This window comes from Diaporthe batatas, assembly GCF_019321695.1.
Source record: "Diaporthe batatas strain CRI 302-4 chromosome Unknown Contig00013, whole genome shotgun sequence".
Taxonomy (NCBI): domain Eukaryota; kingdom Fungi; phylum Ascomycota; class Sordariomycetes; order Diaporthales; family Diaporthaceae; genus Diaporthe; species Diaporthe batatas.
Window position 1 is genome coordinate 1,841,930 of NW_025408560.1, and position 11,798 is coordinate 1,853,727.

The window sequence follows — 11,798 nt, forward strand, 5'->3', positions numbered from 1 at the left end:
AAACGCGTAAATTCTGGAACAAGGGGACCATTTGGTACTCTTCTTACTGCGGATTAATCGACAAGACGGTTCCTGCCGGGAAGTACTTTGAGCCGATAGTAATCCCGTCTTTGGGCGCTACCCGCGGAAGCTGGAATGGACCAGGCCCAAACATTCTCAGAGATTCATAAATGCATGCCTCCAGGAACGGCAGCTTTCGAGCATCGTCATAACTGATGACTTGATCCAGGCAGTGGCCTTCCCTCATGGCTGTCTTCACTTCATCCTTGGCACGTTGCCATGAGTTCTGGTTTTTACTCATGAAGTAGACAAAGGTTTGGAGGACGCCTAATGAAAATGAGCTTGAATTGCCGAGAAGTTCAATTCAGAGGTGGGATATCCTGACTTACACGACAAAGTATCCGAGCCAGCGGCTAGGGTCGTGGTCGTTTGTGCCTCAACCTCTCGGTAGCTGAGAAGGTCGGGGGATTCTTGATGGGTCCGCAACCAGTGGGCAATGATATCAAAACGGGCGTCTGGATCTGTCTTTCTCTGACGCAGAGTTTCCATCGCAACATTGAACATGTGTCCCATGGGCAGCAGTTTCGAAGACGTGATGATAGGATTCGCAACTAGAAGACGCAGAATCCATACGTAGTAACCGGCAATGCCCATGTGTCGCGCCAGACTCCGAGTGTTGGCGATAGAGCCGCCAACATCTTCGCCTTCTTTGATGAACCCGAAGGAGCGTGAGAAGATTGCCTCGCCTGCATTGTCAAACGCGGTGTACGAAAAGTACTTGTCAAGGTGCATTGGCTCTTTCGTCTCTGAGAACTTGTTCAACCAACCTAGAAGGTGGCCTATGTTCACGTCGTAGTATTCTTCGGAGCGAAGAAGGTGTGAAAGTGAGTAGCCAGACGCGAACAATCTAGACCGCTCCATCTTCTCCCTAGGTTCGAGAGTCGACTGTGGAGTGGCAAAGCGATAGTCCGGTATGGCAAATACTCGATACCAACTTCCCTGTTGTAGATCAGTATCTGGTCTGGAGGACGATGACAAGTTTGAATGTGTAAATTCTTCTGACATGAAAGTCTCAGATGATGAAGAGTACAAAACTCTTGGTCGAGATGATGACAGGGACTCTGACCCAGTGGGATTTGTACTTGTGTAAATATGACTACTCGAGCCCAGCATGACTTACCTTACGCAGAAGTCCTTGCAGTATAAGCTTTGGGCCAGCCGGATGGCTCACGCTAATTTCGTTTGGTGCAATGCGTACGAAGTGCCCATACTGTTCATGTAAGCGCATAATTTCGGTGTTATGATCGCCCTGGAATAGGTGGTAGGCGTGCCATAAACGTGTCATAGATGCCCAGAAGGGTCCGGGGATGTCAGCCAAAGGAGAGAAGTGGCGCCGCCAGATGAATAGTGAGGTTGTGAAACAAACTATAACTGTGAAGCCCAAACCACAGCAGTACCACAAGTCAGATTTCTGTGTGTCCATTTTCGAAAGCAAAGGTGGCTGGCTGGCTCCAACTTGACCTTGCGGTTGCTTGCGCGTGCGATCGTAAGGGTCAAAGTGGTGGCTGTGGTTGCTTGGCTGGGATTTTTTTAGAAGGCTTGAGCGAAGCCCATATATGCAGGTGCTACAGCTGACTCAGATTTCAAATGAATGAAATGAATGAGAATAAAGCGGGGGTGTGTGCCATTGTGGTGACCAGGCTTGTTGACTGCATTTGTGCTGGATCATCAGGGGTGCTGAGATTCAATTGGTAAATAGCATCCTTGCTCTGGAATTCTGGCCCACAACAGGGAGACGATTTTGTCAGTTGGTTGCCACCTCCAACGGGTTGTCCTTATCCTTGCTTCAGTGTTACCCTGAACGTCTAGAAACCTGAGCGGTTGGTGACGCTCACGACACAGCCTGATAAGAAATAGTACCTGGCGCGCACGTTGGGCGCCCTTTCCGAGGTGATCTAGGATGTATCGATGTAATTTGTTATGTATTCAACCCCTATCAAGAGTCCGTAATGAGAAGTCTTGCTGGATTTGGTAGTTCAAACAGTTCGCTGGCGCAAGCGCCGATGGCCCCAGCAAGCCACTTCCCTTAGGAGATACACGCTTTGGTTCTCCACAATAGCTTACAAGCATTGATTCTTCTGGGTCTTGAACTTTGCCTTTCTCCTGTTCAACCGATCAAAAAAGCCACCGGTACACGTCTCGATACACCGTATGAAGGCACCATGTATGTCCTCGGACGTATACGGAATAGAAGCGAAACCACACACGTCTCGATACGATTCCTTGTATGAATCTGTGAGCTCACTACAGCGTCTTTATCGAGCTTTTCCCTGCTTTTCTAGGTACAATAATCAATTGATAATTACGCGTAGTGAAACATATCATCGTGCATTTCCAATTCGGCCCTCACCGTCGAACTCCGTTCCCGACACCTGTTACTTGTGACAGCTAGAAAGAAGCTGATGGAATCATGCAGCCTTCTTGCTGTCTGCGAACCGTCGATAGAACACAGATGATCTCATTTTAGCATCGGCCAGTGCCCAGTCCGTTGACCACTTCCGATAAAAGGGTTGGTATCCAAGCATGCCTGCTATCCATCTCCCGACGATAATGCCCAAAATCTGCGAAGAGGCCTTTCTGAAAGGCACCCACCATGGGAGAGTCATATAAGAACCCCCCGCGTCAAAGGTCTATAGGGTTGGTTAGTCTTCTGTTCCCAGATCCCACAGCTAGGTATGAATAAAACATAATGCTAGACCTACACACATAGCCTGGATGATATCAATCTGTTTCTTGTTGCGTATTACTTCATCCTGGTACTTATACCAGTTCTCGAAGAACACGAGGTCCATCTGGAAAACCTCCAAGGTTCTCTCAGCGGACGCCACGAATCGCACGATATTGAAGTCTTCTGACACTGGTTCTCCGGGTGCCGGTGCGGGCAGTGTGTAGAGGCGATGTATCGCCCACGGGGCGACAGCTAATTCGCCATCCCCGGGCCGCAGCACGTGTTCCTTACCCTCAACCTCCACGACCAGTGCCCCCTCAAGGACTTGGATGTACTCCGCCTGGTGGTGCATGTGGAGAGGTGGCTTGGCCGATCTGAACTTTGCAAAAGACGGGTGGTCCAGTATGAACATTGCTTCGAAGGCGAAACCTCTCTCAGGATGTGACTTCGGGAGAACTTTCAACGCTCCATCGAACCTATGAGGAGATCTTAGAATTAAAATGGGTTTCCTGAATTTCGCTCAGAAGGCTATCGGACTTACAGCGTGATCACCTGGTTTGGGTACACTGACTCCATCTTATCTTGGTACTCTAGACTGTAACCGGTAGGCTACCACTCGCTACTTGGACTTCAGGAAGAAACTGGCTGTCTATTGAATAGACGTAGTACAATATGTACAAGAGAGTGACGCTAGGGTAGGTTCGCAGAACCACGGAGGAGCCTACGAGCAACTTTATATGCAATGTAGACCTTTGCGGGAGGAGGGGAGATTGCATGGGTGTGACTAACCACTTTTTGAGTGTGATGTGACATCCGAAGCCAAGAGCCACGACCCACAGTGTGTGTGTGGCGCGGGGCGGGGGGAGGCGGGGGGGGGGGGTACATGGTAGTCAAGAATATTACCTTTTAAGGTAAATACCTACTTAGTAGACATGCTATACTACATTTGACTAGGTATACATTAATATCGACTCATAGAGCTGAGACCATTAACCAAATCAGGTATCAGCTCTTTCCAAACCGAACTGTTCCTCAAACCGATTTCCCTTCTGAAAGAGAACAGTCCACGACTAGTCTCTATAGAAGAAGTTGAGTTGAATAATTTCTAGCCAAGGACATATGTGCCAAGCAGTCCGGCAAGGATAGAGACTGCAGGGCCCCAGAACCCGTACGTGAACCACCACGAGCAACTCTCTGGTGACTCCAGATTGACAGCCGCTATCATGATGTTCAGCGAAGCAAAAGAGCCCCCACCAGTCACCGCAAAATAGACCCAGCTCATCTCGGCTAGATGACCCGCAACCAAGAACAGCATCACAGTACAGATGCCTAACACCCACAGGATCGGCTTGCCCCAAGATCCAAAAAGCACGGCGGTACTCTTAACACCGACTCTGATGTCTTCATAGTAGTCCTGGTAGCCGTAGACAGTGTCATAAATGACTGTCCAGGACACGGAACCAAGGAACAGGCATAATATGGACTTATCTGCCCATGCGTGGCGGACACCGGCGGCGCAGCTGCCAAGTACAATAGCCCATTGAAGGCCGATTCCAAGAACCACTTGGGGAAAGTATGTGTGCCTCTTCGAAAAAGGGTAGTATAGGTCTGCGATGATACTTGGCGCGACACACAGCAGAGTCTCCCTAGGTAGGAACGGCAGAAAGCAAGATGATATCAGACCTTGAGAGGCCGAGAAGATGAATGCAGCTCGAGGGGTAATGGCGCCGCGTGCGATGGGACGGTTGCGCGTACGACGTATCAACTTATCGATGGGCGCATCGATCAGATCGTTCCAAGCGTGCATTGAGTTTGAGAAAAAGAAGCTGAACCCAAAGAGAAGGGCGGAAACCCGGGCAACGCCGGCGGGAGGCACTCCGTGGGTGATTGCCGCGTGGAGGATGCCGATCAGATGCGGGAAAAATACAAGAAGGATGGGAACTGGAGGGCTGAGTCGCGACAGCTGGATGTACGGAGCCCAAGAGGGTGGCAGTCGGCTAACCCATGACCCGGTGTGAAGGCCATCAAATCGCTGGGGAGGGGCCTCATCACGTCGGGTGCCGCCGCAAGAGGGTGGAATCTTGCTGTCATGTCTGCGCTTCATGACTGCGATGGTGGAGGAAGTGAGTGTGAGTTGTAATAGAGCAACAATTTTCAAGTTGGAGAAGAGCAAGACAGAGCACAAGGACATTAGTTATAGTGCTCTGAGCAATGGATTGGTCCTGTTCAGAGATGTATTGTTCCCATTCCCGAACATTCACTTCGCTTGAAACCATGCTCGATCGGCCGTGACGATATCGGATGGCACCGGTTCGCTACCCTACCACCAACAGATAAAGCAAGCATGGATCTTGCCAGGCAGCGATTACAACATCATGTTCACTCCGCCACCCAACTGTCTTCGTTTGAGCGGTTATGCAAGACCTGTGATTCCAAGATTGGGGCACACACCCAGGGTTGGTTGCATAAGAAGGATTTGATTGCTCCACATAGGTCAGTATCATCCCTGCGTGGCTGATCGCCGAACTGCATAGGCTTGACAAGGCTGGAGCAGTCACTCATGTTGAAATTTTAGGCCCACCAGGCCGGGCCTTTGTGACAGCTGCGTGACTACACGGAGTCTAATTAAGATAAAAAGTCTAGCTTCATTAAAAGTAATTACTAATCTTAGTATATTTAGTAAAGTATAATTTAAATATATTAATAGGATCCTTATATAATCTTTTATAAATATTAATATTATATTACTAATAATAACTATTTTTATAAATAAAATATAATTATAAAATAGTTATATAATATAAAAGAAAATATTAATATTATTAAAGCTTTAAAAGATTTATTATTATATAAAGGTATTTTATAACTTTTTAAATATATATAGAATAGAAGTAAAACTATTTAAAAGATTTCTATAAGTTTTATTAATATTTTAAACTTTATATAAAATAATAAAAGTTTAATTAAACTATAGCTTCATTTTATTATTTGCTTCTACCTTATAAGTTATTAAGTTCCTCTGAAACCCCCCCCCCTAATACCACCACAGTGCGCTCAAAGTTTCAACATCACTAGCGGTTGCCGAAGTAGGCATGTAGGTCGGCAGCGGCACAGAACGGCTTAGGCTGGATTCTTTTCCGCATTGCAGCTTTGGTTAGCCCCGGAGCCCCACGACCAACACAATGCAACGCTGGCGGTGCATGCACTCTTGGTAGGACTGCGTCAATAATTTGCGCCGTATCAGAGCATGGGGGCCAGGCCCCCGGAGAGAAGCATGGAACAAGTCCGTACAGCTATCCACTTGGGATTACTTTAGGGTAGGATCAAGGTTTGTCTAAAAGTACCCTAGGGCAGAGGTGGGGAGATAATGCAATGACGCAGCGGCATACGAGGAAGCACTGCAGGCCACCAGGAAGGATCTTGGGGACTGTGTGCCGTCTGCTTTGGTGTCCAGAAGTTTTGTCAGTATTCGGATGTTTCGATTAAACAGGAACATGGATGAATTGCAGCTCAATCGCACATTGATCTTATTGAGGAGTTTAGGCTCGCGTTGCAAGAGACCTACCTAGGTATTTGACATGTCGCCTTCATAGCATGCGACTTGAGAGAGCGCACTGAGTCGTATGAATCCAATCAACTGACTGCGTTCTCTGATCGCTCAAGGAAACTGTAGGCAAAGCTGACCCTACTCGATCTAGTGTGGACTTTCGATCGTGGCTTTTTGACGGCCCCAGAGAAGTCGATCAAGTATGCCTGACCTGTCATAGACATCAATGCGCCCTCCTGATTGAGTCACAAGGTACCCTTTCCTAACATCACCTAATAGCCTGTGTGATCATTGCAGTCGGAAGTGGTGTCTGTCCATGTAGACATTTTCAAAGTCATGTTCCGGGAAGATTTGAGTGGCATTGATTCAGACTCGTAACTGCAACCCCTCTCCTCCACCACAGCTGTCGTTTGCATCTGTCCTTCAATAACTAGGTGTTATCTTGCGAAGAGAAAATGAACCCGCAAACAACCCCTTACCCTTTACACAGACAAGTCTTCATGGTAGCTTGAAACCCCCCGGAACTAATGTCTGGAACACTTGGCCCGGGTCATATTTGAGCTGCACATCCCTCATCCTTTTCACGTTTTCGGTGCCGTAACTTGCGATCACGGCTTGGTCGTGGCTGGCGTCGTTCATGAACACGTAGGGCAAATGTTGTCCAGCATTGACAGCCGCCTTTTTCGTCTGGTTGTTTAGAGACGATCCAAGGCTGTGAGCGTCGGGATCGTCTTCGCTAGAATACCAGCCGCTGGTGAACATCCCCCAAGTCTGGTTTGTAGGCTGGAGTCCCAATGCGTTCCCTCCTCGTTCCTCGCCAGCAAGCACCAGGCTCTCCGAGATGGGCTGCATACTCACTACGAGCGTACCACCTGTTATACCTCCAAAATCGGATACCTCTGATGATGACGTGAACATCTCGCTGAGGTGTGCATACAGCCATGTGCTGGGCGTGAAGGTTGTCGTGAGAAATTCCCATCTTGGCGGAAAAGGATAAGTTAGTGTAAGTACTTTCTTGGGACAACTTGGAGAACGAATTGATCACAACACAGGTAACGATGTCTTGAACAAGGACCCTGGTTGTTGTATCTAAAATTACTCACGTAGAATTACTCACCTAGGAACATATGGTAACACACCACCGGTCAGAAATTCAGTCATGGTCTGGATCTTAGTTGTGTCCTGAAGAGTCGGGATTTCATAAAAGACTTTGAACGCTGGGGGAGATTCCACTGGCTTTAGGTAGATCAGGTTTAGCAGGACCCCAATAGAAGAGTTCGTGACTGCAGCCTGAAGATCCAAGTTTGCATAAGGGTCTTTGTTAGGAGAGGTTTGATATTCTGCCAGTGCTGCGTAAATGGTTGGGAGCTGTTCAAGGCCGTAGACCTTAATACCACCCCATACCGGGTTGCTGGCAAAGGTGTAGAACTTGAATGAGGTTACAATCCCTTTAAAGATAGCCAAAAGTGAGTAATTTTGTACTTATTTCAGTGAATGTGATTAGGTTGCTGTGATTACTTGCAGACCAAACTTACCAAAGTTGTTACCACCCCCTTTGAGTGCCCAATGTAACTCGGGGTTTTCATGCAAACTGGCCTTCACGAGAGATCCGTTTGCAAGTACAACCTCCAAAACGTTAGCTTCTAATTCATGACCGGAATGGCAGAGGTACATACTTCATGCTCAGCCACATTGTCACAAACAAGGCCGTACAGGTCTGAAAAGTATGATAGACCACCTAAATTATTCGAGTTCAGCATTTTTGTGGAAGAGAAACAACAAGTCGCTGGGCAATGGAGACCGGGTAGGCGTACCACCGAGAGTGAGGCCCGTAACACCTACGCCCACAGATCTTCCACCAGCAACGGTGACGTTGAGAGGATCAAGAGCGGAATAGACATCACCCCAAGTATTTCCCGATCCAACTCGTACAGTGCCTGACGAGGAGTCGTACGTGACTTCGTTGAGGGCAGACGTGTCGATGAGTACCCCGCCGTTGATGTTGGCCGCCAAAGGTGAAGGATTATGGCCCCCTGACCGCACAGCAAACTGAACTTGTAATTGTGTCAAAGTCCTGACAACGTGTTGAACATCAGGCACCGAAGCAGGTTGTACTATACAAGCCGGCTGGGCCCACGCCGTTGCAGACCTATGTTCGTTAGCCTGGAATCCTGAGACGAAGGGGACGAGCAGTTCTGACCAGTTTTCGGTACTCAGATTCGCGTAGTTACTCTCTGAAGGGAGTGTGGTGATGCTCTGCAGTGCTTCGTTGAAGTAATCGCATGCATGTTGAGCAGAATTCTTTGCACCCTTTACGATAGAAGCAGAAGATGTGGACAACCAATTGGTCAGGGCCAGGAAAGAGAGAACAGACTTCAGTGATTGATTCATTGTCGCCATTCTGGCCCGGGACAAATTGTTTGGATCAGGAGTTTTGGCCGAAGAAAATACCCCTTCGGTTTCTCCCATACCCTAGGTTACGCTTTCATTTTATGTTTACTTCGCTGCGCTGAATTCCTCAAAACCCCGTCCTCATCCTTCTACCGCGGAAATGGAGCTGAGTGGGTGTCGACAAGGCGGTGCCACGTACACGAATGCGTGGGAATTGCATGCGCTAACACTAATCGACTCATTTCGGCCTCGCAATGCCTGTTGGTGGATTGACAAGCACAACTGGCGACCCTTGAAATTCAGGCCATGGATCAATGAATATCAGGCGACCTCTCGGTATCTAGATTGCTCCTCTGCACCTTTGTGATCGAGCTGGTGGCCTATGTTGCCCCACCGTTGCCCACAAGATTGTCCCCTGGAGCCCTCCCGCGTGGGAGCCCAACAAGATCTGAAAGCCATGGAATGAGACCATGTACAGTGCAAACTCCTGTGAGTGGCACGGGTATCGACTTCCAGGGTAGTATTTCGCTGCGTCCTTGCGGCGTATAACGGAACCCCCCTCTCTCGTGAATGCTATGGTGACATCGCGGGACTCCGGTCCCTTTCCAAGACCGATTCACTGGTCATCTCAGAGGCTGGTTTTATGCAGTTGGTTCTTCAATACGATAGCCTCGTTCCATTCTGCAAGCGCCAACCCACCTTTGTGGAGAATGATTACGGTTTTCTTCATTATTTTTATTACATCGGCCCTGTCACACTGCGTCTACTAGAGCTCGTACGGCAGTAGGCCCGGCCACTAGAAGCTTGGCCACGACGCAGCATGCAAGTGCAAGGAGTGAGATTGAGATCCTCGACCAAGTCCAATCTTTCAGTGGCGGCCGAGATATGGATTCCGCGGCAGCGCGACTTGTGCCTGACAAGCTTGGCTGTCACAAGGCTCTCACGGGGTCTCCATGTTCCATTTCGATGCATGCTTGTCCTTGCCCATAAGCCGGTCCTCTCCGGTCGTCATGCATGTTACGCTGTGTTGGCCATGGAGATAATGTGGCTCGGACAAGAAAACTCTGTCTTCGCACTCGTGCACGAGAACAGCCATGCACAGTTGGGACGCACAACGAGAGCAGAACGCGATCGGGGGTTTGCATGCCAAGCAGCCCCGCCACAAACGATTTTTCAAACTTCACAGCCCTGCGCAGGATCGGCATCACTATAGTTAGCTGTCATAGCGGTCTAGGTACATAGTCAATACAGAGACCTTCCGGCATGACAAAGCCGGGTGATGTCAGAAGGACGACTACCTAGGAGCGAGTTTGTAAAAGGTTTAGTTCTATATATAACGGCCGATATATTAAAATACCTATTATTATTTTAACTTAATAATATAATATAAGTGAAAATATATTTATATTATATATAAATACTTTAAATAAAGAACTATAATTATATATAAAATTTATTTTTATTTTAATATAATATTTTTAATTTATTAATTATTAATCTATTATATTTTATAATAATAAATAATAATATATATATTTATAAATATTAATAGAATATAAATTATTTTTAATAAATATAAATATTATTCTTTTATAATAATATATATAATAATTAAGTTTAATTTATTTTAATAATATTAATATTAAAGTTAAATTAAATATTACTTATAATAATAATATTTTAATTATTTATTTAAACTTATTTAAAAATTAAGTTTATATATATTATAATTATAGTAAATTAAAATAATTAGTAAGTATTAGTAACTAGGAGGTGCTACTTATATATAGACTACTAGTGGCCTTTTAGGGTTATAGATTAAACTTTATTAGAGGCTTCGTTTCCTGTTTCCTTCCTCTTTTAGCTAGACTCGGGATTATTCAATATTCCACAATGTTCAGCAAGACTTGGGAGCTTCGCCTTCCGCTGTGTCCCCCTCGTGAATTACATGGATAATCCTGTCTGTACCTATCGCACTCGCTATGCAGGTCCGAGGCCGAGAAAGACAGAGCAACCAACACTGCGCTCAGCCACTCTTAGGCCCACTTTGACGTAGGATCGGTGAGTGGAACGCGGGCCGTTCCAGTATGCCGGTAACCAATTAGCTCCACCTGAACCCGCCCCCAAATTGTGTTGCACATCGACGAGATCGGCTGGGGCAGATTGGCGGGGCTGTGATCCCCATTCTGCTGTGCCGCATGCATGTAATCGTATATTACGTAGCAGAAGAGGGGTTTGCTTTGCCGCCGAGTTTGCCGACCCTCCCCCCAATACAACATTATCGTACGACTCTGAGAGTGTCCCTTTCCCATTAGGCTCAGTCGCCGACACTGCGCCGTTGGCTTGTTCTGATACATGCATCTTGAGTCACATTTCACATCAATTGTATCAGTACCTCCATAAGCGCCAAGCGGAGCGGCCTGAACAGTTCAAGGTAGTAGGCTAGGGTGTCTGATAGTGTTGTCGCATCGCAGCTCGCAGCCTGCTTGCTCGGGTGAAACCCCGGATGCCAAAAGCCCTGGCCGAGTTGCCCTGCAGAGGCAGAGAGACAAGGTTGCTGGCCGAGGATCGGGATTACTCGTTCCCCCAAAATTCACCACGCGTCGTCCACCTCGACGACTGCTCATTCCAAAAGGCCATTCGCATGACCCGTTGACACCTAGAACAGCAAGTCTACACGCCCAAGACACCAAGACCCCGCTAAACATGGCTGGGACGATACTGATCACTGGTGCCAATGGCTCATTGGCAATTAATGCTGTCCGCCATCTGTTGAAAAACGCGCCGGATTACACCTTGTTGCTGACTGTTCGCGATCCCTCTGATGGGGACCAGAACACTCGTGCGCTGCGCGATGTGGTCGCTCAAGGTCCCCAGCGAACTAAAGTCTCAATCCGACAACTGGATCACGCCCATCTCGCCTCAGTGCGCAAGTTCGGCCAGGACGTCTCGAAGGAAATCGCTGATGGCGACCTCCCGCATCTTGTGAGCATAGTCTGCAATGCCTTCTATTGGAACCTGTCTCGCCCCTTGGAAACGACTGGTGATGGCTTCGAGAAGACGATCCAGATTGGCTACTTGGCGCACGTCGCCTTGATACTCCGCCTGCTTAGCAGCTTTCATCCGCAACAG

At 47.7% G+C, this 11,798-nt stretch overlaps 4 protein-coding genes across 4 annotated transcripts; all 4 read right to left on the bottom strand.

The window, feature by feature from the left end:
• Positions 1–43: 43 nt before the first annotated feature.
• On the bottom strand, positions 44–921 carry KVR01_010376 (uncharacterized protein; the record flags this gene model as incomplete). Its single annotated transcript, XM_044784970.1, has 2 exons — positions 44–327; positions 390–921. The coding sequence occupies 2 exons, from the start codon at positions 919–921 to the stop codon at positions 44–46; spliced, it is 816 nt and encodes a 271-aa protein (XP_044640535.1).
• A 1,164-nt stretch (positions 922–2,085) lies between these two features.
• Positions 2,086–3,461, bottom strand: KVR01_010252 (uncharacterized protein). Its single transcript, XM_044792794.1, has 3 exons — positions 3,270–3,461; positions 2,763–3,204; positions 2,086–2,690 (listed from the first exon to the last, which is right to left on the bottom strand). The coding sequence occupies exons 1-3, from the start codon at positions 3,302–3,304 to the stop codon at positions 2,469–2,471; spliced, it is 699 nt and encodes a 232-aa protein (XP_044640411.1). The 5' UTR covers positions 3,305–3,461; the 3' UTR covers positions 2,086–2,468.
• A 372-nt stretch (positions 3,462–3,833) lies between these two features.
• KVR01_010137 (uncharacterized protein) lies at positions 3,834–4,535 on the bottom strand (the record flags this gene model as incomplete). The annotated part of the gene is made up of 2 exons (XM_044793824.1): positions 3,834–4,291; positions 4,484–4,535. The coding sequence occupies 2 exons, from the start codon at positions 4,533–4,535 to the stop codon at positions 3,834–3,836; spliced, it is 510 nt and encodes a 169-aa protein (XP_044640296.1).
• Positions 4,536–6,517: 1,982 nt separating this feature from the next.
• Positions 6,518–8,744, bottom strand: KVR01_010589 (uncharacterized protein; the record flags this gene model as incomplete). The annotated part of the gene is made up of 6 exons (XM_044784439.1): positions 6,518–7,254; positions 7,393–7,723; positions 7,811–7,901; positions 7,952–8,013; positions 8,090–8,424; positions 8,476–8,744. 6 exons carry the CDS (start codon positions 8,742–8,744, stop codon positions 6,774–6,776), a joined length of 1,569 nt encoding a protein of 522 aa, XP_044640748.1. The 3' UTR covers positions 6,518–6,773.
• Between the last annotated feature and the right edge of the window lie 3,054 nt (positions 8,745–11,798).